The sequence below is a fragment of the Alnus glutinosa genome, chromosome 4 (assembly GCF_958979055.1).
Source record: "Alnus glutinosa chromosome 4, dhAlnGlut1.1, whole genome shotgun sequence".
Classification (NCBI taxonomy): domain Eukaryota; kingdom Viridiplantae; phylum Streptophyta; class Magnoliopsida; order Fagales; family Betulaceae; genus Alnus; species Alnus glutinosa.
In genome coordinates this window covers 28,148,863-28,176,787 of record NC_084889.1, presented here as the reverse complement: position 1 = coordinate 28,176,787, position 27,925 = coordinate 28,148,863, and the positions used below count along the sequence as shown (strand labels likewise).

The window sequence follows — 27,925 nt, the reverse complement described above, 5'->3', positions numbered from 1 at the left end:
GTTGTGGAGATTGCTGAACCTCACCTCTCTCCCAGAGGACCTGGTGAAAGATCCTGTGGCTGCCCATTGTAGCATCTGCTCCCTTTGAATTCATATGTCAACAATTAATGCCTCAAAACGGGTATTTGATTGCCGATATGTAATGAAGCCACCTCCAGTATATTGGTATCTGAGTTCTCTTCAGGAAGAAGCCACAAGTCAGGAAGAAGAGAGCTGTGGTGCCAATCACAACGGCATATCCTGTAATGTAGCTTGGAACAAGTGCCCTCAGGACAAGCATCACATTATTCACATAAGCATTGGTTGTTATGCATGAATGAGGCATAGATCGAGGATTAGCCAGAAGTAGAGGATGTTGCTTTTGAGTTGAAGGATGATTTTGGTGATGGCTGCCAATGTAAGACCTTGGATTGCAAAGAATGGGAGGTACACGATGAGCGATGAGGGAAAATGATTTGTGGGGGACGGTTTTTCCGTCCCCCACCCGTCCATTTTTATTAAAAATCTATTTTTTTAATAAAAAGGGTCGGACAGGGGACGGTTTCCAGTCTCCTGTGAATCACTCCTTAGCAAGGAGATGACATAAGGAGTAATGATAGACAGGGGACCATTAGCCGTCCCCTGTCCAGCACTTTCCACAAGGAAAATGTATTTTATTAAAAAAAAATGAAAGAAAACACTTTCCTTGTGGAAAGTGCCGGACAAGGGACAGCTAATGGTCCCCTATCTATCATTACTCCGTAAGAAGAAGCTAGCACGATAAGCGTTGTGGGTGTATGTAAAACTAAAACATACACTCAATTTTTCATGTCTCGTCCCGCACATACGGTACGGTATATTCATGCCCAAAATCAAAGTTTATGGACGGTTACTCTATGCTTATGTCAGTTTTAGAATCTCCAACAAAAAACATAAATAGTATTCAGACAAATATTGAATTGAATGCATTTTAACTAACTACAATATATAGTGATGTCCATCCTTTAAAAAAAATAAAATAAAATAATGATGTCCATTGTCCGTCAAGAATCTATATATAGGGTTTAGAGTAAATACCAGCCACCCTTAGCTCCGTCACTGCATACGTTCATCATTACAAATTATCCTTAAGAGCTACATTGCGTTCATTAACTTATTTCTCTACAATACAAAATATTTATATTTATAGGGTTTAGAGTAAATACAAGTATGGTAATCAAATCTCCAAGATTTGATTTGATTACAATCCTAATATTTCATTATAATTAATCCGTAAATAAAGAATACTTCAAAATCAACCAAATATGAAATATACGAATAATATTATATATTTTTCGCATATTCTAAGAAAGGCAATTGTTTGCTCCCCATAATTAAGAGATGATAATCTGTCCATGTGGGAAAACCTAGTTAAACAGGCTAGGCCGGCTATTATCTGGAGAACCTCGCCGGCAGTCCTAGAGAGATCAAACACATCTCCCTGGCAATATTCTCCATGTCTTTTTCCAACCACTAAATATTTGGTTTGTTTTCTACAATTTGGACGCCCCAACAATAAACAGGCATTGGAAGCTACAAATAGATGATCAAGAAGCAATATCTCCAGCAACTCCAATAATTCTTGCCCATGTTGATCGAGGCATGCACCAACCCGAGGTGTTGGCGTGGTTCAATCTTTCCATAGCGTCAATGAATGACTGACTCTGTGGCCTGATTGAGCCGCGCCAATATCGCGTGCCTTCCATCGTCTTTTTTGTTTTTTTTTTTTTAAATACTGGACAGGGTTATTTCGTGTACGTACCCATTTATTTTTTTCAGGTAAAACCAGAACCAATGCCTCACACCCCTCTCAACATGGACCGGTTGAGTCGAGGGCTTCGTTCAAGATGTAGTTTGTATTCATTAAGTTTCAAACCTGAGACTGGTCATGAGGAGCACTCAAAGTCCCAGGCTTTCACCAGCTGAGCCAACTCATTGGGGTTCGTCGTCTTTGTGTTTTTTGTTTTTTCAAAAACTATTCATGCAGGATCGAGCAACGTCGATGATGATGATGATGATGGCGGCAGACCAGCGGCGGTTGTAGATGTTGATCGAGCTTGCTTTGCTAAAGCTGGAGTGCCAAATGTGAGTACTGTAATACGCCAAGAAGCAAGCATGCCATATATTTTAAGGTATGGATCATGGATGCATGGCTGTCACGTAAAGAAGGTCTTCCTTTTATACTTACATTGGTTTTATCATTTTTTCAAGCTTGATTGGGCGTATGTTTCTGTGTTAATTAATTGATTGGGATCAGGTGTCAAGCCAGATTAATTAACACCCGGTGGGGTTTATCTCATTGATCATCATTGGTGGTTAATTTGAATCATTCCTTCAAGTCTTTTATAACTTCCTTCTCATTTACTACTCTAGAGAATCCACTAACCTTTGATGATTTTGAAGATGAACTATTGAGTCATGAAATGTTGATTAATCAATAACAAACTGCTGCAAGCGACGCTTCCAATTTTGCACTACTGTTTACTCAGAAGCAAGGCTAACGATAATTTCCCCCAAATTAAGAATAAGCTGCTGCAGCAGGGGATGAGCCGATGAGGTTTCCTTCTCGACCATTAAACTCCAACCCATCTCTAGTTTGTGTCAATATCTCTCTCTTAAACTACCAAATAATGTCAATATGCCCTATGCACGATGACAAAAATAACCTTCATAAAATTATATAAAAACAAAACAAAACAAAAAACAAAAAATTATTTTTCAAAAAATTAAAAATAAAATCCAAGGGTTTTTTTTTTTTTTTTTCCAGGAATTTATAACGATATATTTGTCTTACTAAAACTTTTTAGGGTTATTTTTGTCTTTTTGTTGGCTTTAGGTGGGACATCGACATTTTTTAGTAGTTTAGGAGAAAACATTGACACAATTGATAGTTTGGGGGGCACATTAACAATAGAATGATAGTTCGAGGAGGGTGTGTATACTTTTCCCTATATTAACTTTAACTCATTTCTTTGTCAAGGAAAATAAGAGCAATGTCGTACTACCGAAGGCGAGAAGTGAGAATAGGCTTTATCCAATACGGCTCTAAAGGAATTCTCTCAAAGGCCTTCAAGCTTTTGCTGTCATATTTGGAATAAAAACATCTTCCATGGGATCACACTTTAGAGTTTAGATTAGGTCATCCTGCTACATTATGTAGTTTCTTGAGTGATTAACAAATTTCAACATCTTGGTTCTTGTCAAGATTTCAATAAAAATGGCATTTGAAATTCATGTCAGCTTGGTAAAAGTAAAAGGCAACCCTTATCCTTGTCTACCCTAGTATCTACCCAACCATGCATTGAAATTAATCTGTAGTGATGAATGGACATCTCTTGTGCAATCTGTGAGTGGTTACAAATTCTATGTGATGATCTTTATAGATGATTACTCTAGATTTACTTGGTTTTATCCATGTACTTGCTCACAAATTACAAGTGTTTGACAATTTTAGTAAGTTTAAATTGCTGGTTGAAAATCAATTTTTCTCTAACATCAAGCAACTTCAATTTGATGGTGGAGGCGAATACACCTCCTTGCATTTTCAAGCATTTCTTAATAAACATAGGATCGATCATACATAAAAAATCTTGTCCGTACACCTCACAACAAGGCCGTTACGAAATTGAGACATATTTTGGAAACTAACCTTACCCTTTTGGTTTGCTCTCAATTTTCAAATTAGGTTTTGGGTAGATTCCTTCTTCATTGTTGTTCATATTATCAATAGGCTACCTACACCTATTCTTGATAATGTCTCACCTTTTACCAAACTCTATGGCGAGGACCCTAATTACAAAACCTTAGGTGTTTTTTGCTGCAACTGCTACCCTTTTGTCGAACCTAACAGATATGACCAGAAGAGGCTCATTGTGAGGAGTGAGCTTGGGAGCAATCTGGCAGCAGCTTTCTCCTTGGCCGGAAAAATTTTCATCAAATATCTCATGCCGTGACAAGTAAACCTTATTGGAAGTAGGACCAAGGTATTTGTAACTTGTATGATAATAGCTTACCGATAGCCACTAGTACTATAGGGTGCCTCAGCAAGGTACAATAGCTAGCCATCCTCTAGTCGTTCGATCGGGTTGATACCTTGGATGTGCATGCAGCTAGCAATGCCACAAGTGTGACCTCTACCTGTGAATAGTTGCCCTGGTCATGGTAACCCTCGGATCCAGACTAGATACTCACATGCATAACAACTAGGCCATAGAGTCAGTTTGTACAGTCTAGTATGCTTATGTCACATATTTCTTTCGCAATAAGTTTCACATATTAAACAAAAGTGGTTACGTCACACAAGAACATTATCATTTCATTTATATATATGTATGAAAAATAGCATTGAAAATATATAATACAATCATTCATTTGCAAAATCATTAGCTTTAATTAAAAACTTAGGGTTCACAACATTAAATCACAAAGTATTTCAAGACATTATAAAATATGCACATTTAATATCAACAATAGGCATCCGAGAAAATATTGGTTGTAATATTCCTTCTCAAACTCTCCTTCAAACGTTTTGGGTCCTTCGTTTGCGAGATATCCTATCATTAGTAAGGTCCACTAGGCTAAGACCCTACCCCTATACCCTAAAACCCCATTTCAAGTATTCTACCTTAATATCAATCGGTCACTCAAAATGGGTGATTGATAGCTCAAAATGGGCGATTGATCACTAGAGTTGATCGATCACTCAAAAGGGGTGATTGATCAATGCTATACAATTATCATAGTACATGTCAACCAATCGATCAATGATGAACAATGATCGATTAGTTACACTGATTATTGTCTTCAACCTTCAAAAAATCGCATTTTGAGTTCCAATAAGGCTTTTAGAGCCCCTAAGAATAAAAAAAGACGCTTCCTTTATCACTAATAGCACTGTCTAACATCTATTGTCCGAACCTTTTTGCATGAAGTGCATAAAGTTTCCAATTTTTTGGTCTTAAAATGTTTAATGGGTTTGCTTGGGAAAGTATGACAGTTGGATAATGTCCAATAAAAGAAAAAAAAAAAAAAAAGGGAAGATATGATCGTTGAGAAAATATGGCCGTTCGAAAAGATGAATGTTTGAAAATATGAGTGTTGGCAAGAATTTAATAAAAAAAGAATGAAAAATAATATTTAAAAAAAGTAGAAAAGAGAATAGAGAATTTGTTGGAGTGTGTATTAAAACAATAATAATTAAAGTAGAGAATTTCACTTTTTAAATAATAGCATCTCCAATGTTATGCATTTCAACTAACCAAAAAGCATTTTTCTCTATTTTACCCCCCCTTTTTTTTTTTTTTTTTTTTTTTTTTTTTTTTTTTCTATTCTATTTGTCTTTTCATTTTCTAGGCTTTCGCGGGAGCCAAACAGAGGGATAGCCGGATAGGCCATGACCGGTACTACACGTACGTACGTGTTGATAACTTCTTTTTGTGCTTTCGAAAGCCTGGTTGTATTTTGAAGGAGTGCAAGGGGCAGCGCTCGATCGATCGGTGGCGGCTAGCTTTTCAGAGGTTGGATTTCCTATCCCAATTGATATACCCGCTTGAGTAACTTTTTAGAGGTTGGATTTCCTGTTCTACAATTTCTCAGTGGACATATATTCTCTCGTACGTGGTTACTTTTGGTTGGACATTATCATGTAATTAACCTCGTCTAATTAACGAGATTAATTAATTGTATTTTCGACGTCAAGCTTATGGAAAATTGAAAAATCTCCTCAACGGATTTCTTAAAATTTCATAAAAATACCAAAATAAACCAAACCCATTGGATTACCTTGAAAAAGATTTGTAACTGCCGAACAAAATGGCCGTCTTTTAGTGGGAAGAGAGAGACAGATTCATATATATATATATATAGCACGAGAGAAGAAAAAGAAACAAACAGACCCATCATTTTCTGATTGAAAAATCATGGCTTCCAAGCACATTTTAACGTGGTTTCTTCTGTTTTCTTCATGGGTGTTTGTGGGTTACTCTCAACCGTCATGCATACAGAAACTCCTTCCATGTCAGCAATTCTTGAAGCCACCTGCCTCCACCCCGACGGCGGCGTGCTGTTTGCCGTTGAAGGAGATGGTCTCCGGTGATCCCAAGTGCCTCTGCGACGTATTCGACAATCCCGACCTCCTGAAGTCGCTCAACGTTACCCAGGATGATGCCATGAAGCTTGCAAAGGCCTGCGCTGTCAATGCCGACATATCAGTTTGCAAAACAGGTTTTTTTGGAGATTTCTTTTCCTTCATTTTTTTCCCTACTTAATTAGGATCCAGTTTACGTTTGTTATTTTTTTTTTAATGGTATTAATTAGTCTTTAATAATCATAGCCTACTAAGCCTAGTTTTTGAAAAGAGGAATGGAGATCCCCTTAAATTAAATTGCTTGCAAGTACAACATCTTAACTGTTCGAGGCAGATGAATCTCGCATTGCCTTTTCTTTTTTTTACTCGAATTTTGTACAATTCAGACAGAAAATTTTAGGGATCCTCATCCCAATTATTATTATTATTATTATTATTTCTTTAAAAAAAGAAAAAAGAAAAAGAACTTTTAGTCATATATCTTTAGTTTCGTTCTTGGAAACCTTCATTGGTTAACAGATCCAGTTGAATTAATTCCTTGTGAAAGTAATTTTTGTTTCTGATTTTTCTACTGTACTTTTGATGTTCATGTGCAATAACAAAGTTTAAAGCAAATCTTGCGATTTTTGTGAGAAAAAAAGACTACTAAATTGTGGATATGAACTGAAACGATTAGTGCCTTTTAATTATTGTTTCCCCCCCTTCTTTTGGCCTAATGATAGGATAAAAGCAAGCCAGTTCGAGGCTAGAAGTTTAGGCTTTGAATACTCTAGTGTTTATCTATATGGAAATTGGCAGAAAAAAAAAAAAAAACAAAAAAGACCCTACTTGAATCTATCATTTTGTATAAGTTTGTACTCATATATTTTTTTTCCACTATGCTCTGTTCTAGAGAATACAGATTTTTATTTTTATATTATTTTTTAACTATTAGAAATTTTCATTAGCAAGAGAAAAGAGCATCATCCAATCACCTTGTCTTTTGCTTTCAAATCTTATTGTCCATTTCATTTGGCTGACCAACCTTTTGAAAGCCCATCAAAGAACAGGTTTTTGTGGCTTTCCTCATTGATGACCTTTTTTAAGTGCTGTTTATGGTTAATATATTCCTTCCCCTTGCTTCCTTTATTCGGCTTTGATTATTCATCAATTGGTGAGTGAATTGGTTAGGACTATTTCATAGATGCATGAATTGGGCAATCTGATAATTATTGCCATCTCATTAATGTATACACTTTGGTGTTGTGGATGAGTTCTTCAAAGAGTTCTTGTTGGGATTGTTGTGTTGTTTATGGTTTAGCAGTTTTAGGGGTGCGTAGATTTCTTATCTACCGACGGTCGATCCAGCTTCCGATGGCAGGCGGAGGCGGAGGCGGAGACATAAGTTGATTTTCATTTTCGATGAAAGTTCGACCAGTCTGACACTTTGGTCCGAATCCGTCTCCGACATTTTTTCAGAGGTGGAGGCCGGACAAAAATAGCCTCCATTGAAAAAGAGCCAAGGGTTTTCCAACTCTTCCGATCCTGATCGAGCAACTCCAATGCACACCTCTAGGGCTAGTTAGTCAACTGTTGTTATTCCCTTCGTTGTGTTAGAAATCAGCTGTGTGCTTGTGCATTTAGTTTTGTTTCTTTGATATATTATCATTCATTAAAAAGAAAAAATAGTTAATCAAAAGCCAAATTTTACATCAGACCATTTTGTGATTATCTTTCAATTTTTTTTAATGCATCTTATTTTTTTTTTTCATTACTGAAGCGTCCCCGCCAACCAGTTCAGGAACTGCCCCTCCTCCTACGAACAGTAAGTTCCTAGATTTTCCATTCAAAAGAAAATCTGAATTTTAGGGCCTGGTTTTGAACACATAAATAGAACAAAATTTTTATTTATTTTTTAATTCCTGTTTTAAGTGAAATATTGAAATTAGAAAACAAAAAACCTGTTTTTTTTTTTTTTTTTGTAAATTAATTAAGTCTTGTAAAATTGTTTTCTGGTAACAGGTTCTTCCTCAAATAATACAAGCAATTCAACACCAAAAGGTGCAGCCTATGGGTTCTCTCACTTTGGTGTATCTGGTTTTGCAGCTTTCATTGTGGCTCTTTTTATTTCAGCATTCCAGGCCTGATAGAAACTGCTTCAGTGTTCAAGTTTGTTTGTTCTTCCAATAAAAATACTTTCAGCTCTTTTTCTTGATGCATTTTTAGAATGTAATTTTTGTATTTTGTTTAAAAAAGACATAAGATCAAAGAAAACATTGTTTCATGTTTTCAAGTGTATTTTCTATTTGAGTTATTTGTTAATGTTTTTATTTTGAAAAAACAAAATAAAACTCCTAACAAAACAATGCTAAATTGTTTACGCCCGAGCCTATTCGCGAGCGACCAACGTGACTAAAACATAGCTAATATTTTAAATTTGCATTCGTTGATTGGTTCAGCATTTAATAATTTCGGATCAGGATTTTCCCTGTAATTTGTTTACAATTGTATATTTTCAAATTATGCGAATTTAGATCATTTCATGTATCGAATAATATGAAAAATGTTATATATTAAAAATATAACATGTTAACAATGAGAATCGAGGTAAAAAAGCAGTAAAGAAACGTCTTTTCAAAAGTGAAGAAAGAATTTTGGAATGAAATATATATATATATATATTACCTCGATAACATGTTATATATTTAATATGTAGCATTTTTAATGTCGTTCAATGAAAAATAACTTAAATTTAAATAATTTAAAATTTTAATTTTTTTTTAAAATTGTAGAGAATCTTAATATAATAATATCACTTTATATGTGAGTTGATGCTACTTTTAGATTTAAGATTAGAACCAATCATTCCATGGTAATTTTAGAAGGAATAAAGTTTTTTTCTTCAACCGGATTAGAGAATTTTGATTTTGAGAATCACAAGAACAATCTTAAGATAATTTAAAAAATTTATTCCAAGCCGGATTGGACTTAAAAATAATTTCATAAATTTAGCTCTCAAATAATATGCCAAATTCTAGTCATCTTGCGTGTTCAATTCTTCGAGTAGGTGATGGGATTATGCCACATTATTTGAAAATTAAATATTTTAGTTATTTATTTTATAAAAGAAACCTAGTATTTCTCTATAAAAAATAAAAAATAAAAAATAAAAAATAAGAAGAAGAAAGCGAATGAAAACAAATGAATAAACCCCAAAACTAATTCCAAAAGAAAACCCATAACAATATTTTTATAAAATAAAATATTAGTCCAAAAAAAAAAAACCCAAAATAATGAATAACGAAGAAAATAAATAAAGAAATAAAGAAATGTACGAGCAGATGAATGCAAAAACCGTATAGGGTTGAGACGGCAAATGCAAGCATATCTGCTCGCGCCGGTACCCAAAAGCACCGACAACGATTTCGGCAACGAAAAGGGCTGAATGCGCTACAAGCATAATGATCAAGCGCATCAGTGACGCTCACTGATTGCCTTCTTCAACAAACAATCTTGTCATATCTACAAAAAGCAAACAATTTAACCCCAATAAACCCTAATTAAACCACAAAAGCAAAAGAAAGATTCTTTCAGAAGATGATGAAGAAGCTGATCGCCACAGCGGGTGGTGAGGCGAGGAAGGAGATGCGGAACGTATATATAGAGGGATTCAGGGGTCGCGGCTTGGAGTGAAACCCTAGTTTGAGAAATGGGCTTCACAAAAAGGCCCCAATTTTGGGAAAGCCCATTTTGCAAAAGTCCAGGGAAACTGGGAAAGCCCTCCGTAAACCCCTGGCGACGAAGAGAGAGGGAACGCAGTGGGAAATGAAATGAGAGAGGAGGTTGTTGATCAAAATGGGTGCAGCCTCCATTTCCAAAACGCTGACCAGGAAGTTCTGTAATGGCGGTGGGTCGCTGGTTGCCCTGGGCAGGCCCTGGGTCCCTCTGCCACCACAACCACAAGCATTCTCTTCTTCTTGTTCCTTCTCTAGCTCCGCCATCTCCTCCTCCGTGCCTCAGTCCCAACCAGCGTCCTCTTCCCAAGTTCACGGTATTTGCTATGTGGGTTTAGCGTTTTCTATTATCTTGAATTTCCCATGGTTCTTTGATCTGAGTTGGTGAGGATTGGTTTTAGGGAATGAAAGAAGGTGGGGATGGTCAAAATTGTTGCTGTTCCTCCCTGGAGCTATCACTTTTGGCCTTGGAACTTGGCAGATTTTCAGAAGACAGGACAAGGTAACATACACGCAAGTACACACGCTTACATTTGCACCTATTCGTGTATGTAAACTTTTTCAATCCTTTAGATGAGGTTCTAGTAAAACGCCATTACGCACAACCTTGGGGCTTAATAGGTCTAATGCTGTCATTGAGTCTAAATTTGCTTCTAAATTATTTTCAATTGAAGGAGAATAATTTTGATTACAACTATTATTGTGATGGGTGGCTTCACAGCTTGAAAGTTTCTAGAACTTGAAGTCAGAAAATTTTATTTTTTGTCAACCATTGAGTGGTTCAAAAAAATTAAATTCTTCATGAACAGGTTTACTTTTACATAAGCTCGACAGATTAGGACACTTATGGTTAGGGCTGTAAATGAACCGAGCCATTCATAAACAGCTTGTGTTCGACTCAAATAAATTCGACTTGAGTTCGGTTCGTTTATTTAATAGAACTGAGCTTGAATAAAAATTCAGTAAACAAGCCAAACTCATATAAACTCGGCTCAACTCGTATAAGTTTGTATCTCGTGTAAATTCATTTTATTTTTATTTTTTAGAGATTGGATTGTTTAGTAATTTAGGTAAGGTTATAAGATATAATATAAATAGTCCATTTTAGGATAAAAGACTATATATGATTTATTACACATACAAAATTAGTGAAGTTAATTTTATAAGTTTATAAATAAAAATTAATTTATCTAATTAACTAGAATCATAAAAATCTTAACAATAACCAAATAACTATTGATTACGATGAATTTATGAGAACATATAAACAAAAGAATGAATAAGTTAATTGAGTAGCTTATGAACATGTTCGAGTTCGTTTGAAAAATAAATGAACTGAGTTTGAACATATTATCTAGCTCGCAGATAAGCTCGAACTCGGCTCATGTTCGAAACAAAATTAAATGAACGAACTTTGAATGTACAATACTCGCCTCAATTATAGCCCTATTTCCAGATGATGCTTTATAGAAAGCCTCAGCCTGCCGGCCTGCCCATTGCCTTTTGACCTTTCACATTGGAATATATGCTTGTGAGCATGTGTGCTCTCATCTTTCTTGTACAGGAAAATTTTTAATTTCTTTAGACAACATGATATGGGTTGGCTCATTCTTAATGTGTCAAATTTGTTTTTGTCTCTGTAGCCATGTCTGCAACGATGAAACTTTAGAGTTATTGTATAGTATCTCCTAACGCTGTGAGTAGGTTTTGGTTAAGTTGACTACTATCTTTGACAATATCTTATATGTTGCAGATTAAAATGCTAGAATATAGACAGAAAAGGCTGGAAATGGAACCCCTGATGTTTAACAACATATCTCCATCCAATGGAAAATTGGATTCTCTGGAGTTTAGGAGGGTGAAATGCAAAGGAGTTTTTGATGAGAAAAGTTCAATCTATGTGGGCCCTCGTTCAAGAAGTATTTCAGGAGTGACTGAAAATGGCTACTATGTCATCACACCCCTCATGCCGATACCCAACAGCACAGAGAGGTAGAAGCCTCAGGAGTATTATTAGCTCTATCAATGATAGTAACATGTCACTTTCTTCTCTCCATTCCTTTGACTCATTAAAGAGTGTTAAGTCATTAAGCTGTTAGAAAGTGATTTTCTCTATTAAACCACTTAGGAGTCATGTTCCTTTTTTTAGTAATATTTCTTATATCTGATTCCAAGTTTATCAAGAGCGACTGAACTCTATTTGGCCTTCACCTGAGTAGCTGATGTTTTAAATTATTTTAAAAAGTAGTTTTTTTTTTTTTCTTTTCTTATGTTGTCTTTGACTGATGCATGAATTGTGTGTTATGGTTCCCTTTCAGCTAACAATATGTTGAATATTATTCTTCCAGTGTGCAGTCGCCAATTTTGGTCAACAGAGGATGGGTCCCTCGTAGCTGGAAAGACAAGTCTTTAGAAGATTTACGATCCGGAAAAAAGCCTCCTAATATAGCACCCCTATCTGTCCAAGGTAGTGAAGGAAGCTCTTGGTGGAGGTTTTGGTCCAAGAAGCGTAATAACGTTGAGGTAGTTTTCTGTCATTACTTGATGCCTTGTTTGATGTGAGAAACATTGAAGATACAATCTTAACTTCTTGCCACTTACAGGTCAACATCCCTGCTGTTATTCCTACAGAAGTTGTTGGAGTAGTTCGTGGGAGTGAGAAGCCTAGCATATTTGTTCCAGCAAATGATCCAAGCTCTTTTCAGTGGTTCTACGTTGACGTTCCTGCGACTGCCCGTGCTGCTGGACTGCCTGAGGATACTGTCTACATTGAAGACATAAATGAAAATTTCAATCCAAGTAATCCTTATCCTATTCCAAAGGATTTCAATACCTTGGTTCGTAGTTCAGTCATGCCACAGGACCATCTCAATTATACATTGACATGGTATGCTTTTGCATCTTTTGATATTCAACTTTTTACATGTGCTTGCCCCTTTACAAGTGACTGATTTGATATTACTGTACTAATTAGATATTCATCTATGCCCTGATCTTTGTTTATATCATTCATGATTGTTCCAAGAATGAAAGGAGTTCATTCTTCCAATTCCTGGCAAAAGAATTGTTTACTATTTTTTGGACCAATATTAGAGGATGGTAGTTTCCGTGATGATATTTACTGGGCCCGGAGATCTTTCTTCCTCAATCACATGGGTTTAGGAAAGGTCGAGGTCTGATTACCCTCTTTTTTGAAATCAATAGCTGGGGCGGCCCAGTTGATAGACTTATCAAATCAGATGTCTTTGGGTATCAAATCAGATGTCTTTGGGTTGCAATAAGGTGATTTGATGAGGTAGCTTTAACACATAAAGAGAACTGGTCAACTAATTAATAATAGAATGAATAATGGTTCAGTTAAAGGTTCATATGATTTCTGCCAGTTGCGTGTTAGTCTCTCAAAGCAATAGGTTCTTCAGAGCATCCATATGCTTAACCCAAAGGACAGCATCCATTGCCTTGGATGAAATTCAGAGTTTGATGATATTTTTAGAGGCATATTTTGGACTTTTGGGTTTTTAGATTCTGCGGAAACATCTTATTGTAGATTAGAAGCTGTTGTCTCTTCAAACATCATTCCATTCCTCAACATGCCTGAATCATTTCCTCCTTTGCCCATACAGTCCACATGCCAATAGGATTGAGCATGTAAAATGTATCAGCTGTTTGAAATTGATCTGAAAATTAGGCTTGATTTATGGCAATGTAACAGAACCAAGTACGTGGTGGTCTTGACTAAACTCTGGAAGTGTCAGAGTAGGAAACATAATGGCTTTATCTGGGCAACCGCCTCCCTTGTTTGGTTTCTCTCTCTCAAGTATACCTCTGTATGTTAAGCGTGTAGCACCATGTCGATGCCCTGCAATGCATGGAAGATTGATAAATGAATCCTGTGCAGGTTAAATCTTTAATAATTCAATAGTGTAGCCAACGTAAAAATATGGTAATAGGACACTTACCAAAAAATAAAATAAGATAATAAAATCATATTGTAGTAAGACGAATTAAGTAATGATCTGAAAATATAGTGGTGAAAATTGAGGGGTGATCCATAAAGGAAGTCTTTATCTTTCATACAACAAAGTCCCAAGCTCAGAAAAGGGGGTGAGTTGTTGTAGGTAGAGAACTATGCCAAACATGTAGTCACACTTCATAAACATGAGACATGAATGTTTATAATCCGTTCTCAGATATGCTGGGACTGATGTGATTTATCTGTTGATGGATGTAATGAGAAATTAGCATGGCTTTGGTGGGATATTTCTTAGAAGCCTTGCCCTTGTTCGAATGTGATTGTGGCAAGAAGTTGGTGTTGGTGCCTATGATATCAAAACCTTTTCAAGCTTAGTTAGATGAAGGTGATTGGACAACCTACTTAAAAACAGAGAGTTGAAAAAGAAAGAGTAAGAGGTTGAAATGAAGGGAAAAGAAAACCTTTTGGATGTTCAGCAAAGAAGTAAAAAAGATCCTACCGAGATGGTCTGTCATGTTCATTGACTTCTACAATTAATTCCATATGCCATAGGTTATATATCATTTTCTATTAATTCTATATGCTATATGTTTCATTATGTTGGTTTTGGGTATGATATGAGTTTGAGTGGTGAAGAGTTCATTCTTAATATTATCTGCAGTAAAGTCCTAGATTCCATTTATCTTGAAATGAATCAGTAGTTCAGAAGCTAATATGCATAGCACAGGTATTAAGAAATCATAACGAGATTAAAATTCATTTGTTAAGCTCCTGCCATCTTCAGGAGGTTGGAACAGTGCTTTAACTATTGTGCATCAATCAAAAAGAAAAACATGCATCTTATTTTGATTTGTGTAAGGCACACTTCGCAGCTCTACCTACAGGCTCGTAGTTGTAGTTTACATGCTTATATGATACATCAAAGATATGAAATCATACTCTCTAGTTGAATTATTCAGCAACTTTCAGTGGTACGTCCCAAAAAATATTGAAAAAATAAAATACTAAAGGATATTCACATACACAATAGCATCATTTCACTTGAAAGTTTAAAGAACTCAAACACCTACCACAATATCTTTTTCTGGATGGAGGAGTTGAAGTATTTTTTTTCTTCAATACTCTTAATCTGTGGACAGCTGCTTATATTTCTCCTTTGGTCCTAAGTTTTCATGATTTTCTTGTTCTTTCTTCTTCTTCTAGTTAAGTATTTTCTCTTGTATACTTGGGAGCGCCTTACACTTTTAATGATATCTCAATTACTTATCAAAAAAATATTTTTCTCGGATGCTGGTTTTATTTTGAGCAGGTATTCTCTTTCTGCTGCTGTCACATTCATGGCTTTCAAGAGATTAAAGCCCAAAAGGAGTCGGAGATAGCATTTCTTGTAAGCAATAACTTTTACAAATCATATTCTTCCTCTAGGTTACATGCATGAATTTGATCTGCGAGAACGTGGAGCTGTTAAATCCACTTCCCTTGTGTAATTTCCTTATCAAAGAGAGCGAAATGTTGTTTGTTAGTTCATGAGTTCTCAGGTTGACTGGAAGACATTTACTGGATCAGCTGCTTTCCTCATTAAACAAACAAATATACATGAAGGCAGTCAAGTCATTGGAAAATAATGTTCTATTTTGTGTTTTTATTCAGTGAAGTATCCCTCACAAATTTTTGCGTAGAAACTTTTTCCAATTTTTCTTAGCAATATTATTTTTTTAACAAGCATGTAGATTTGCCAGAGGATATGGCCCATTGGCCCTATATAGAGCTGATTTTTGAAGTTGTTCTGTAATGGATCTTAACTATAAGGGATTAAGACTTCGTTTGAGTGGAAAGGTGTACTATTATGTACTGTGCCATTAGCTCATGAAGTTATTGTATACTTTTCTTTCTTTCTTTTTCTTCTTCATTTTTTACTTGCAGTAACAATTTCTTTGCAATAAAGCATGCTGGGAAGGAGAAGAAAGGGGAGGGAGGCCATGTTGGAAATTGATTTTCCTTTCTGAAAGTTGAGAAGGATTACAGGCAAGCAAGGCCTGAATGAACCAGTTGCCACATTCTTGGGTGGAGTGAGTTCTGGATATTATTACATTTTCCAGGACAAAATTATTGTCGATATTAGTTGGGTCAGAGAGAGCTTCAGATGAAAAAACTTTCTGAGGCGGACTTCTTGGTTCTGTATTTTGTCATAGGGTACTGCTTGGGTACTATAGCTTTTACTTTTGATGAGTGTTGCTTGGCCGTCCACGTTTTACAAGCTACAACTTTCATTATAATTTACAAATTCACGTGACAGTCCATGTTTTATGAAAATAAATGCCACGTGGACTCATAAATTTTGAGATAGTTAAGTGTCGGGGTAGGAGTCGGTTGAATAGTTCGCTTTGTTTTTCGTTCCTGCTGGTTTTTTATTTTTTGCATGAGTAGCTTGTACTGCAACATTCTGTTTGATTTTAATAGAATTTGAATTCATCCAAAATAAACAAATAAATATAACCATTGATATCAAGTAAAATAATAAATACTCAGTGCTATAAGTGAATAACAAGAAATATTTTTTAATTTTTTTTTGAGTATTCCTTGTTTTAACATCCTTGATTCCTTGTCATGATGAATGTTTGAATACCCAAATAAAGATGACAGTAGCTTACAGTGTGAAGTATTGAGCTGATAATTACTTGCTTCAAGGAGAAATGTTTCAAAAGCCAACATAACATTTGTACATCGAAATACAAAACCATGGAAATAATTAAGCAAAGAAATTAAAACTGGAGTGCTATCGTTGAACCATTTTTTACCAATAATAATTAAGCAAAGAAATTAATGGATAAATAAAGAATAAAGAATAAAATTACAGGGAAGCCAAAATCCATTTCTTTCAAGTGGGTCCTGGTGTAAATACTAAATACTCTTCTAATGATAATTGCAAAACAATTTTATTCCACCATTCTAAACATGAGTAGTCATAGGTTTCTTGGGAAACCAAGGGTAGTTGTTCTCGCTCTCTAGACTCCAGAGTTGGTCCCCATCCAAAGCTCACTAGAACGCCAACTTTTATGCTTACAATTTAGTCAAATAGGTTCTCACTCCAAATTTTCTGACAGCATTCCCTTTTTCATTTTTTCTTTGTTGGATGTTTCCTTAATATTGAGCCTCAAGCAATACAAGTAGATTCAAGTTTTGAGTATATGTAAATGAAAAAAGTAACAATGAAAAGTGAAACTAATGGGGTTTCATTTTCGCCTACGCCCAACTTGTAAAATTTTTTAACTTGAATCAAATTAGAAATTAGCTACAAAGGCGACAAATCAAGTTTTCTCAAACAAAGATGTTTTATTAGTTTATCAACCTCAATGTTCCACTGCATTCAGGTTTAAGAGGAGCTCTCGTCTTTCTCTCCTCCCTCTCCAGTGAACCTCCTCCTTGTGAGTGCCTGATTTATCCTGGTGGCTCGCCTTTGTCTCCATCTCTCTTCTTTTGTCTACAACTTGGAAGCCATATTTACTAGCCTTCTCCACCACACGTACATCTCATGCTAGAAACGCATCGCCCCTTGTTGTGGTTTCCATTGGGCCATTGCAGTTTTTTTTTTCCTCCCATAGTCTGTTTCTTCTGGATCTCCATAATTGGTAACAAATTTTTCCTTTTTTTTTTTTTTTTTATGAAAACCTTCAAGTCCAAAAGCGATGTCCTCTACACCTTCATAGCCAAGTGCCTCCCTCGCCAGACATTGCAATGGTGCTCCTTTTCAGAGACTCCGGTCCAATCACTATCGGTGCTCCCCTCCCTGCTGCGGTTCTCAAGTTTGTTTGTTGCTACAATAAGTATTATTTCAGACAGATTCACCTTAGCCTGTCCCTACAAACTATTGTTTCAAGCAGCACCTTTCTTGGCCGGTTAGCCAAGAATCCAATGAGCCGGACATGCCCACTCATTTAGCTCATTCCAGTTTTCATTGCATTGTATTGATTGTACTAGAAACTTTGTTAGATTGCCCCACCTTTATTTTTTTTGTTTTTCCTTGGATGTATTTTCTCCCCACCCCTATTCCCTTGTACTTGCTTAGAAAGCCTCTAGGTTCCCTTTGGATGTTAGAATCTGTGAAGATAAGGCGCACGAAAAATAGGAAAGTGCTTCAGAGTGCTTAGCCTTTGTTACTGAAATCATATATGTAAGTATTGGGCATTGCAGTCATTTGCTCGAATCATCGCCATTTTCACGTGAACAGCCCATAATTATAGAAGCAAACATCACATGCATATGCCACGAGGGCATCCGTGCCAACCAGAGAAACCAACCTTCATTTTTTTGGCAAACCAGTACATAGCACAAAAGCATGAGAGAAAAGATAATGATCACATGTCTTTGGCTTCTCATACAATCAGAACACGCGACAGCGAACTCAACACCAACCCAACACAAAATTAGCGGGATTAAAGTTGAGAGATGGCTTGTTTAATTAAATGTTATACCTATGCCGCGACACGACCCGAACCCGACACGCAAATACGAATTGACCTCCTAGCTTAAAAGCACAAAATTCATTGAGTTTTTTTTTAAACAAACTAACATTGGTTGTACAAAATCAATTTCCTTTGATGTGGTATACTGCACAAAATCTGTACATGATTGACTGCTAAAAGAATACAAATCAAAGAATACAAAAGGAAGCTACTGACTCACCACACTTGGGGCTGCTAAACAAACTATACGGAATGAAAGAAGAAAACAAAATGGAAGGGGCCAGATCAAAAAGAATGAAATGAATAGAAAAGCAAAAACAAGAAATAAAAAAAGGCTTCACGATATACATCTTACAAGCAAAGTAGACATGGATGCTCCTGCATGGATTGCCTTCAACAATGCCACGAACTTGAACAGACTCTCTTCAGAGAACCACCTGATCTTCCATGTCACAGAGCCTGAACTTGTCTTTTCATCATCGATTGCTGCAACTTCCTTGTCAGCTTTGGCAGCGGAGTAGTGCGTTGATGCTGCACATTTAAGAGCCAAAGTCACGCACCGACTCTCTCTAACCTCAATGACCTGGAAATGGAGTTCAGTTATGAATTAACGTATTTTCCACAAAGCCAACGATTTAAAAATAAATTTTTTTAAAAAGGAAAAAAATATCATATCAAGTATAAAGCAATGAAGCAAGGAAACCAACTATATTAAAGTATAGCTCGACGCATACAGTAATAAATTCCTTCATTTGAATAAAGATCACCATTGGTGACAAAGCAAGGTATACAAGAGCCCTTGGCTACCATTGATAATAGACATCATCGTTCCATTTGAAGCCTCAATAATATATTGTTCAAGAAAGAGGCATTGTTACGCCATTGGAGACTGAACAATAACTAAGACTTGAAGGCTACCATGATCGTAACGATAATCTATAACATGTTTCAGCAACAAAAACACACGTACACAACAACAAAAAAATACATGTATGAAAGAAACACAATGGAATCTTAGAATCATAAGACAAAAAAGAAAGATCATGTTACTAAACGATTGAGGTGAATGTGACATAAAACTAGTAAATGCTTATAAATCTAGGCAAAATCTCAAGGAAAGGTTTAGTGAATTCAATAAGTTACCATCTCAAATATGTCATCAATGGAGCAACATGAATCAAGCGAGAAATATGGAGGCAAAGATGAATCCATTGAAAGGGAGCCGAATTGCATAAGGTCTTCAATGCACACAAGCAGATGCCTTCCAATCACAAATAGTGATCTTGAAAGCCACATATCCTCTGCTGCATGTTAAAAGATTAAGCATTACCAATATGACGATTTTATGTCAGGTTAAAGAAATTATATACTTTTTATAACCATTTAACAGAATTCATTATGTCCTTGAAAAGTAAAATGTAAATACAAATCATATCCTCTGTCACATGTTCAAAAGATTAAGCATTACCAATATGAAGATTTTATGATCAGGTCCAAAAAATCATATAATTGTTATGATCATTTAACCGATATCCATTATCTCTTCAACAAGTAAAATGTACGTTCAAATCATTTTAAAAAAAAAATTAAGAGTGGAGCTTCCCCTAAACTTGAGTGAAAACAAAAGGAACAGCATAGGTTTTTTTGCGTACAATAACTATCTGGTCCTCCGCCATTTATGCACCCAAGTGAGCTGATAAACATCATTGTTGATGGTATACCAGTTCGAGGGGTACCAAGTCCCAAACAGATCTTGCAAAATTTGATCTGCCCCCAAATTCCTTGGTAATTCCAGATTCTATACAAATTTTGGATACAAGTATTCCATATCTCGCATTGAAAAGCTCCAACGAGACTTTCTATGGGGAGGGAATGGTTAAGAATTTAAATATCACCGTGTTGGCTGGGCTAAGGTTCGCTCCCTGATCTCTGAGGGTGGGTTGGGTATCCATAACTTAAGAATGTTCAACAGTGCTCTTCTAGGTAAATGGCTGTGGCGCTTTGGTATTGAGAGAGATGCTTGGTGGAATCCAAATTTGGCTATTAACGGGGCGGATGGTGCTCCCACGTTCCTACAGGAGCTTTCGGGGTGGGATTATGGAAGAATGTTAGAAAAGGTTGAAAGACTTTTTCAGGCTACACCAAATTCAAAGTGGGAGATGGGACCAGGATTAACTTTTGGCACGATCTGTGGGTCGGGAATATAACTCTCAAGGCAGCTTTTCCAGCTCTGTTTGGTATTGCCGCTGCTAAGGACTCCTCTATTGCAAATAACCTAGAGTTCTTGGGTGGTTCCAACCAGTGGAACGTGAGCTTTGCTAAAGAAGTGCATGATTAGGAGGTGAATGTTTTTGCTTCTTTCTTCTAGATGCTGCATTCAGTTATAGTTAGAAGAGGCAGCGAAGACAAGCTTTGGTGGGTCCCTTCCAAAAAAGGTCTTTTCAAGGTCAAGTCTTTTTTCCTCTCCTTGACTCGTCCTATAGGTACTCGCTTTCCCTGGAAGTGTGTGGTGGACCCAAGCCCCCCAAGGGCGGCCTTCTTTTCGTGGTCGGTGGCTCTTGAGGAGATCCTCACTTTGGACAATCTCAGGAAGCGTCATCTTATTGTGATAAACAGATGCTGCATGTGCAAGAAGACGAATGAGTCAATGGACCATCTTCTTCTCCATTGCGATGTGGCTTCTACCTTGTGGTACGCCTTGGGTTGTCTTGGGTTATGCCACGATGAGTTATCGATCTGCTTGCTTGTTGGTAGTCTTCAGGCCAGTCGATGAGTGCTATGGTGTGGAAAATGGCGCCCACTTGCCTCTTTTGGTGCTTATGGAAGGAAAGAAATAACTTGAGCTTTGAGGATGTGGAGAGGACCCCTGAGGAACTTTTATCCTCCTTCTATCACACTCTGCATCTTTGGACTATGACTAATGTGTTACCCTTATCTTTTAGCTTTCTTGATTTCCTTATTCGTTTCTCTAGTTAGACGTTTCCTTTGGTATACTCTCAGTGTACTAAGGGGCGCCCCATGATTTTAATAAGATTGGCTTATTACTTATCAAAAAAAAGTATCACTCAGAACCAAACCATATTGATCATAATTATAGCTTCTTTTTAGTGTGTGTTCAACTTGGTGTAGAAGTTGCTAAAATTACAACCATCATTAACTTTCCATTTTCTTATTGGGAGGAAAAAATGAAGGTTGATTTTATTTGTTCAAAGGCTACCATATGCAAACGAGGCCACTTCAGCGTGTGTGCCGTGACAGGAAAAGCATCTAATCGAACAGATGTTTTGTCAGAATAATAACTTCAAAAACAAGTGCAGTTTAAGCTCAATCTATAATGAGCATCCAAATGTTTACTATTATTTCAATAAAAAAAAATAATAATAATTGCAAAAGCCTTCATTATTTTCCTTTCGAAAGGCTTCTCATTATGTTCAATCAGCTTTTCTTGTACCACCCAAAAGAATTATTTTCTTTCAGTGGGAGACTGAACTATCTTACGACATGCTCAGGGACATACATACAAATCATAACCAGGGTGATCTAGTGAGAAGTGAACCTTCATTGTTGTTGCGCCAGAATAGCACCATAGAGTATTGAAATATGCTCACTTTTGAACCTCCACATATTTGTTTCTCAAACAATTCAACCTGAACCTGCTCCAAACTGCCATTTAAATTTCCAAAACCAGTCTATCATAACAAAGAAAAGGAAATATGGGCACAAAACCTAATATTTGAAACTAAATAACTATTAGCACAGAAATAGTACAGAAACAAAGTAATGCCAAAGCAAGTTCCATAGCTATATGCTTGAGGCCATAAATCACCTTTGTATGGAATAATTATCATTTGCCGCATCTGAATCAAAAACTTTCAAGGTACTAAGTAATTCTCTTGACTTCTCGATGCTTCTAGTTAAAAACAGGTATGCTGAATCCTTGTCAATGTACAACCTAACCCAAACACAAAAAAGAGACCATTTTAGGAAAATGATTAGTTCTGTGATTGCTTAAAGTACCAGAAATCACTAACCTCACAACCTGAAGTCCTACACCAACTGACACCCCTCTAACATCTTCAACTTTGTGGCAACCTAGTAAACTTACAGTACTTCCTGCAATAAGCCACTTCAGCAGTCACTAGTCTGTTAATCAGTGGAAGAAGCTCACAAGTAAACAACATTAATCACAAAATCAACGAAAGTTAAACCTCCAGCAAAAACTTTGTAATCTGACCTGATTCATCACCTGCAATGCCAATAAGCAGCACATACAACTTGTTTTCACTGCTCAGTACCAGAGCCACTTCTCCGCATCTGGAACAATAAAGATAAACACAACATGAAAATGCCAACTTCTATGTAGAAAAAAATAAATATTTCCAATATACTCATTTATGGTTTATGCCCAAAATGCAGTTGTATCTCACTGATCCTTAGAACTTAAGGTAGTTGGGTGAATACATGGCACCTGACATCACCTCATGAAGTACATAAACACCAGGGTGATTCTCAACACAATTGCAAAATTCAAAAAATACAATCCATTACTTGTAACATTGAAGCAAAGAATAAAATGACCCATAAATCCATCGAACATAAAGAGGAAGAAGAAAAATTACTAGTTACTAGTCAAACGATGAACTTCAAGAGGATCTTAGTGCCCAATTTATGCACACATGTATATTATTGTAGTCATTAGCGCATACTGTGTTGCAAATACTAGCTAAGGAAAGCACAAGGCTAAAAAAAAGAATGGCTTACAGGATCACAAGACATCAAAAAAACAGTAAAAGTTTCTTACAGGACCACAGAAAATTGCTGTATGGCTATATGGGTCATTCTATTCTTTGCTTCAATGTTACAAGTGCATTTTATTGGACTACAGAAAACTACCATATCAAGGGTAATAGTTAAAGAACAGATTGCAAACGCAATAAACGCCCGTATGGATTAACATAATAAAATTCCAGAAGAAATAATTTTTTTTTTGATAAGTAATTCCAGAAGAAATAATTATAACATAATCATATATATAGTGCTAACTATTAGTCCAAGCATCATTAATAAATGGTTTAAAAACATAATAATACCACAAAAGGATTTTTTTTTTTTTTGGCTTGCAGGTGCTAAAAAAACCTGTATCTCCCATTCATTTTCCTACATTCACTGTAATATATTTACCTTTCTCTATATTTGGATTCTGGCTCAAGCACACAATCACAAAAAAAATACCGCTGACAAGTCTCGTGGATGCTGGAATCTGCAACATTTGTATTGAAATAGTTCTCAACAAAATCATCATTCCCTTGAGATGAGCACGTAGGCCCAAAAAATCTACGAGCATTATTAATTGGTGGGGCTACGATGGCGTTTGTCCGCATCTGTTCCTTATAAATAACATCCTGAAATTCACTCCGATACGAAATTTGTTTCCTTTGCTCATTTTCCATATCAACTCCACAAATCTTCAGATTGCCATTTGATTTTTCTAACACTTCTGTCTTGCCAACCACATTATTCTCCCCTACTAGGGCAATAACTCTTTTCTTCAGTTTCCTTTTGCTTTTTCTCTTCTCCAAATAATCAGCCTCTTGGTTGACAGGATGAGCAATTTCACCATCAAGAGCAACAGCAGGAAAATCATTGCAGTGCAATTGTCCAGACTGGTATAAATTTGGAGGTTTCTGCATACCAGAATTTTGGTCAGCAAATGAATAAGATATGCCATTTTCTCTTACATAGAGAATTTCATGTCTTTGGTCATAATAACCCTTATCCTCAAAATCAACTGAATATGAGTGCCCTTCAACACCTTTATTTTGATATTTTTCATTCAGTGACTTATCAACTTCAGGTATTGATTCACAGAAATCATCATCACTACAGCTGGTATTACTATCAGATGATGCCACTGAATAAGACTCAGCAGATAGCTGCAAAGTTTCTTCGACTAAGGTATGGCGACGATGAAGAATGTCCTCTTGATAATGAGGGGGCGATGCAGGGCAAGCAGAGGATGAATGAGACTCTGCTATATCATCAATGGCTGATAATGGTGATATCATGACATTTTCAACCACCCTATTAGCTTGCAGAGAAACACCACTAATCCCATCATGTGAATAAGATTTTAGATGCTCCTCTTTTAGATCAATTCTCCCCATGCCAACCAGAGAAACGTCACCAGTATTCCCCAGCCAACCAAATCGGCTATAGTACGGATTAGCAGGCAGAACAGAAGACATATCTGCAAAGGAATTATCAGATTCTAAAATATTTGTACTACTCTCATCTCCAGAAGCTTGAACAGAGTCTGAGACATATCTTGAATTTTCACCAATATACCTTTTGCTTGACTTTTTTTTCACGTTATTTTCTTTTTCATTATGCAGTTTTTCCCCAACAGAATTAGTTCCATCCACAAAATTCTCAGAAGTGTGATCCATCCACTCCTTAAACTCACGCAACCAAAGAACAGACCGCTCTTTCTTCATGAGTTCAACTCTATTCATCAAATCAACTATTTCCGCTTCATCATCAGACATGACAGTCTCTTCTCTGCTCTGAATCTCAACATCAAATGATACAGACTCCTGGTCAGAACATATACATGTGCTTTCTTCTTCATTTGCAATTGAAGCAAGACGAGATACCTTTCTCTGTAAAAAGAATAACACCAAGAGATGACTGCCTAAATGAATACTAATAAAGCAAAAGTTTGAGTAACATATTAATACTGAGTGCCAAAACTGAAAAACAAAAATAACATCTAATTGAAAAAGGGTTTACATGCTAAAAACTTGGGATCTAGGGAAACGCATTATATCCCATAATCTTCTCCAACAGGAAAGGAGAGCAGAGCAAGCACCTCATCAAATTATTTTAGTTACGGGTAAAAATCAATTACCCGTAAATAAAGAAATTCAATGTGACCCACGAGACCCAAATCTCATTGGATATCTAACGTAGATTTTAAAACTCAACAATCAATTTGTATAGCTCTGCACATACCCTTTTTTGGTTAATATTTCCCTCTTCTTTAGCATCGTCTTTTGCAGGAGAATAAAATCCAAAGGTGGCAGGTCGCTTCTGCCTGCTAGCAATAATAATTTGTCGTTTCCAGAACTCTCTGGTGCTGATGAGCTTGTCATCTAACTTCAACTAATCAGCATAAAACAGGGGATAGAGAGAGAGAGAGAGAGAGAGTTTGTAAGTTTCGCAGGGGCACAAAATTGCGAAAAGAATCATGAAATGCTTGTCACAAATATTATGATTCAATAAATCCACCATACAAAACAATGGGGTTTTAAAGTTCAAAAACGAGAGCAAGAAGAAGTCGCAAAAGTTAAATATATGTAAAGTATGACTTACTTTTTCCGGATGAGTGAAAAAGCTGAATACTTGTGCTCTATACCATCGGGCACAACACAATGGATTTCCTTCCAACCACAAGCTCCGTAGAGATGGAAGGCAACCAAGGAACTCTAACTCTGAAAAATTGGAAATTATGTTGTAGGAAACATCAAGCCCTTCAAGTGACTTCAAATTCTCAATCCCATGGAATGTAGTTAGAGCATTGTTCCTCAAAACAAGTTTAACAATATGACAGGAGACCTGCATAGTCCAACAACATCAGATTATGGGTCCAAAGCTAATTCCTAATTAAAAATATAAAGCAAAAGGTAAAGAAATTGGCATTTACACTATAATGCATGCTGCCTAACATTCAATTTATGCTATTTTATCTTATAGAAAAACTAATAAACATCAAGTTTAGAAAAATATTAACCATAACGCTGCAGCTGTGGTTGATCACTTAATAGGGCAACAATAGAGAACTCCAATTTTATGATAGGTTCTATCCTAAGCACTATGAGAAGCCTAAGTCAGTTCAAGATCCACTTGCTATGCATCCAATCCCCGAGTTTAAACTTTAGCTTCCTCCCTTAGTCGCCGAAATAATCTGAGTAAGCCTTTTCTTTTCCTTTTTCCCCCCTTCTCTCAAATTTAAATTCTTGGAAAGAACTTCTTAATGAAGCAAGATCAAGTTGTCAACAAATGGCTTTTCCATTTGCAGCTCTAATCTTGATTAACTTCCTGAAAGTAATCCTGAAAACTAAACACTTAAGATGAGGTACATATGGGCTAAAGCTCACTGGCAAACCATTCATCACCACAAAAACCGGACAACAAGTTGAAGAGAGGGCCAAAAAGTGTACTTTAAGACTACTATATTTAAACATGAGTCAAAAACTACTTTAAGTAAATACCTCGCTGAAGTACACAATTGATCGCAGGTGATTGAAACCAAGATCCAGGTGCTTCAATTTGGCACACTTGCGAAGATTATCCACTTTCGCAAACTTGTTCCGGCTAAGATCAAGAGTTTCAACGGCAGGAAGAAGTTGCAGAGACTCATCCATGAGAACCAAGCCATTACATGCACACGAAACAAAGGACAGCCGGTTCCATAGCGGAGAGTCCTTTATTTCAGCAATTCTACTCGCAAAAACATGGCGAAGAGCATCCTAGATTAATCCAAATAAAAAATTAAAACAAAAATTAAATGGAAATTTCAAGCTCTAATAGTAGACCAAATGATCATATTATTCAATTTACACATTAAGCAAAAGAAGGAAAGAAAATATTAAATCCAAAAAAAAAAAAAACAGAGAGAGATTTTCATTACAGATGTACAAAACTGAAAGTAAATTGCTAGTGTTAAACTCAAGAACAAAAGGCGCTCCGTTCAATTTCTGATAGAAATCTAGAAAAAAGAGAAACTCCCAAGAGGCAAAAATTTCATAATCTCATATTTTTCAGTTACAGGCACGACAAAGAAGGAAATATCATTCAAGTTACGTAAAAATTCCATTCAATATCTTTCCAAAACCAGACTCAGAAGGCATTTCTACAAATCATGGCATAGCAAGTAAGAATTCCAATTACATTCATCCAAAAAAGAAAAGAATTCCAATTACGAATCCAAACCCCATTTTTTTATTTTCCATTCCCTAACTCTCTCAGCAAGCAAGCAAGGAAACAAACAAACAAACAAACTCACAGTGGAATTGTGGCATACGATCTTCTCCAAAGTGTGTCGGAGCTCCAGCAACCCTCTAGCCGCCGACGTGGACAAGTCGCAGCCTCTGAGCTCCAGAACCCTCACCCTCCCGAACGGCATCAAGGAGAGCGGCGTGGGGTCCCTAGCCGGAGGTGCCAGCGTCGAGACGACCTTAAGCGAGGGCAGAAGCCGCAGAATCCGTCGCAGCTGCTCGAGCGCCCGGTGGTCGCCGAGGTCCGACACGTAGGCCCGAAGGTAGTCCACCGGCGCTCCCGCCAGAAGGCTCTCCAGTTCGCTCAGCGCCTCCAGCCTCGACTGCACGTAGTGCAACCCCGCCGGGTTCAGCTTCAGGACCACCGCCCCGTCCAGCAGCGCTCCGACTTGGCCCTCCACGAATAGCACCAGCATCTCCAGGTACCGATCCCCCGTCACAATCGCCATTTCCTCGGCGATCTTTTCGGCACCTATAACGGCGTGCGTATTTATATAAATTTTTAGAGAGAGAAATCGAAAGGAGGTTTTGGTGGGATTGGTGAGAGAGAAACGGCCATGGCGCTCACGGAGAGAGAGAGAGAGAGAGAGAGAGAGAGAGAGCTTGCTATTTTTGTT

At 36.7% G+C, this 27,925-nt stretch overlaps 3 protein-coding genes across 14 annotated transcripts; 2 read left to right on the top strand and 1 right to left on the bottom strand.

Moving 5' to 3' along the window:
• Positions 1-5,880: 5,880 nt before the first annotated feature.
• On the top strand, positions 5,881-8,380 carry LOC133867081 (non-specific lipid transfer protein GPI-anchored 3). Its single transcript, XM_062303761.1, has 3 exons — positions 5,881-6,240; positions 7,863-7,907; positions 8,105-8,380. The coding sequence occupies exons 1-3, from the start codon at positions 5,937-5,939 to the stop codon at positions 8,227-8,229; spliced, it is 474 nt and encodes a 157-aa protein (XP_062159745.1). The 5' UTR covers positions 5,881-5,936; the 3' UTR covers positions 8,230-8,380.
• Positions 8,381-9,479: 1,099 nt separating this feature from the next.
• Positions 9,480-16,104, top strand: LOC133865239 (surfeit locus protein 1). 3 transcript variants are annotated; one of them, XM_062301607.1, is made up of 7 exons: positions 9,480-10,133; positions 10,218-10,318; positions 11,570-11,808; positions 12,165-12,339; positions 12,420-12,703; positions 15,099-15,176; positions 15,713-16,104. In XM_062301607.1, exons 1-6 carry the CDS (start codon positions 9,938-9,940, stop codon positions 15,166-15,168), a joined length of 1,065 nt encoding a protein of 354 aa, XP_062157591.1. In that variant the 5' UTR covers positions 9,480-9,937; the 3' UTR covers positions 15,169-15,176; positions 15,713-16,104. The 3 variants fall into 3 exon arrangements, with proteins under 3 accessions (XP_062157591.1, XP_062157590.1, XP_062157589.1); XM_062301606.1 differs by having other exon boundaries at positions 15,735-16,103; XM_062301605.1 differs by lacking the exon at positions 15,713-16,104 and having other exon boundaries at positions 9,481-10,133; positions 15,099-15,617.
• A 2,260-nt stretch (positions 16,105-18,364) lies between these two features.
• Positions 18,365-27,925, bottom strand: LOC133865740 (uncharacterized). 10 transcript variants are annotated; one of them, XM_062302197.1, is made up of 11 exons: positions 27,317-27,923; positions 26,523-26,780; positions 25,624-25,866; positions 25,264-25,413; positions 23,434-24,911; positions 22,499-22,566; positions 22,284-22,365; positions 22,079-22,204; positions 21,809-21,915; positions 19,396-19,556; positions 18,365-18,835 (listed from the first exon to the last, which is right to left on the bottom strand). In XM_062302197.1, exons 1-11 carry the CDS (start codon positions 27,755-27,757, stop codon positions 18,590-18,592), a joined length of 3,360 nt encoding a protein of 1,119 aa, XP_062158181.1. In that variant the 5' UTR covers positions 27,758-27,923; the 3' UTR covers positions 18,365-18,589. The 10 variants fall into 10 exon arrangements, 7 of the variants coding, with proteins under 7 accessions (XP_062158181.1, XP_062158179.1, XP_062158180.1 ...); XM_062302195.1 differs by having other exon boundaries at positions 22,487-22,566; positions 27,317-27,922; XM_062302196.1 differs by having other exon boundaries at positions 19,396-19,553; positions 22,487-22,566; positions 27,317-27,922.

Excerpts from the sequence above, each read along its gene's own strand:
- LOC133867081 (XM_062303761.1), top strand. The coding sequence starts at position 5,937 with ATGGCTTCCAAGCACATTTTAACGTGGTTTCTTCTGTTTTCTTCATGG. Across the intron at positions 6,241-7,862 it reads CATATCAGTTTGCAAAACAG|CGTCCCCGCCAACCAGTTCA; the intron begins GTTTTTTTGGAG and ends TCATTACTGAAG. Across the intron at positions 7,908-8,104 it reads TGCCCCTCCTCCTACGAACA|GTTCTTCCTCAAATAATACA; the intron begins GTAAGTTCCTAG and ends TTCTGGTAACAG.
- LOC133865239 (XM_062301607.1), top strand. The coding sequence starts at position 9,938 with ATGGGTGCAGCCTCCATTTCCAAAACGCTGACCAGGAAGTTCTGTAAT. Across the intron at positions 10,134-10,217 it reads GTCCTCTTCCCAAGTTCACG|GGAATGAAAGAAGGTGGGGA; the intron begins GTATTTGCTATG and ends GATTGGTTTTAG. Across the intron at positions 10,319-11,569 it reads TTTTCAGAAGACAGGACAAG|ATTAAAATGCTAGAATATAG; the intron begins GTAACATACACG and ends TATATGTTGCAG.
- LOC133865740 (XM_062302195.1), bottom strand. The coding sequence starts at position 27,757 with ATGGCGATTGTGACGGGGGATCGGTACCTGGAGATGCTGGTGCTATTC. Across the intron at positions 25,867-26,522 it reads CAATTGTGTACTTCAGCGAG|GTCTCCTGTCATATTGTTAA; the intron begins GTATTTACTTAA and ends TGGACTATGCAG. Across the intron at positions 18,836-19,395 it reads TTGATGACATATTTGAGATG|GTCATTGAGGTTAGAGAGAG; the intron begins GTAACTTATTGA and ends CTCCATTTCCAG.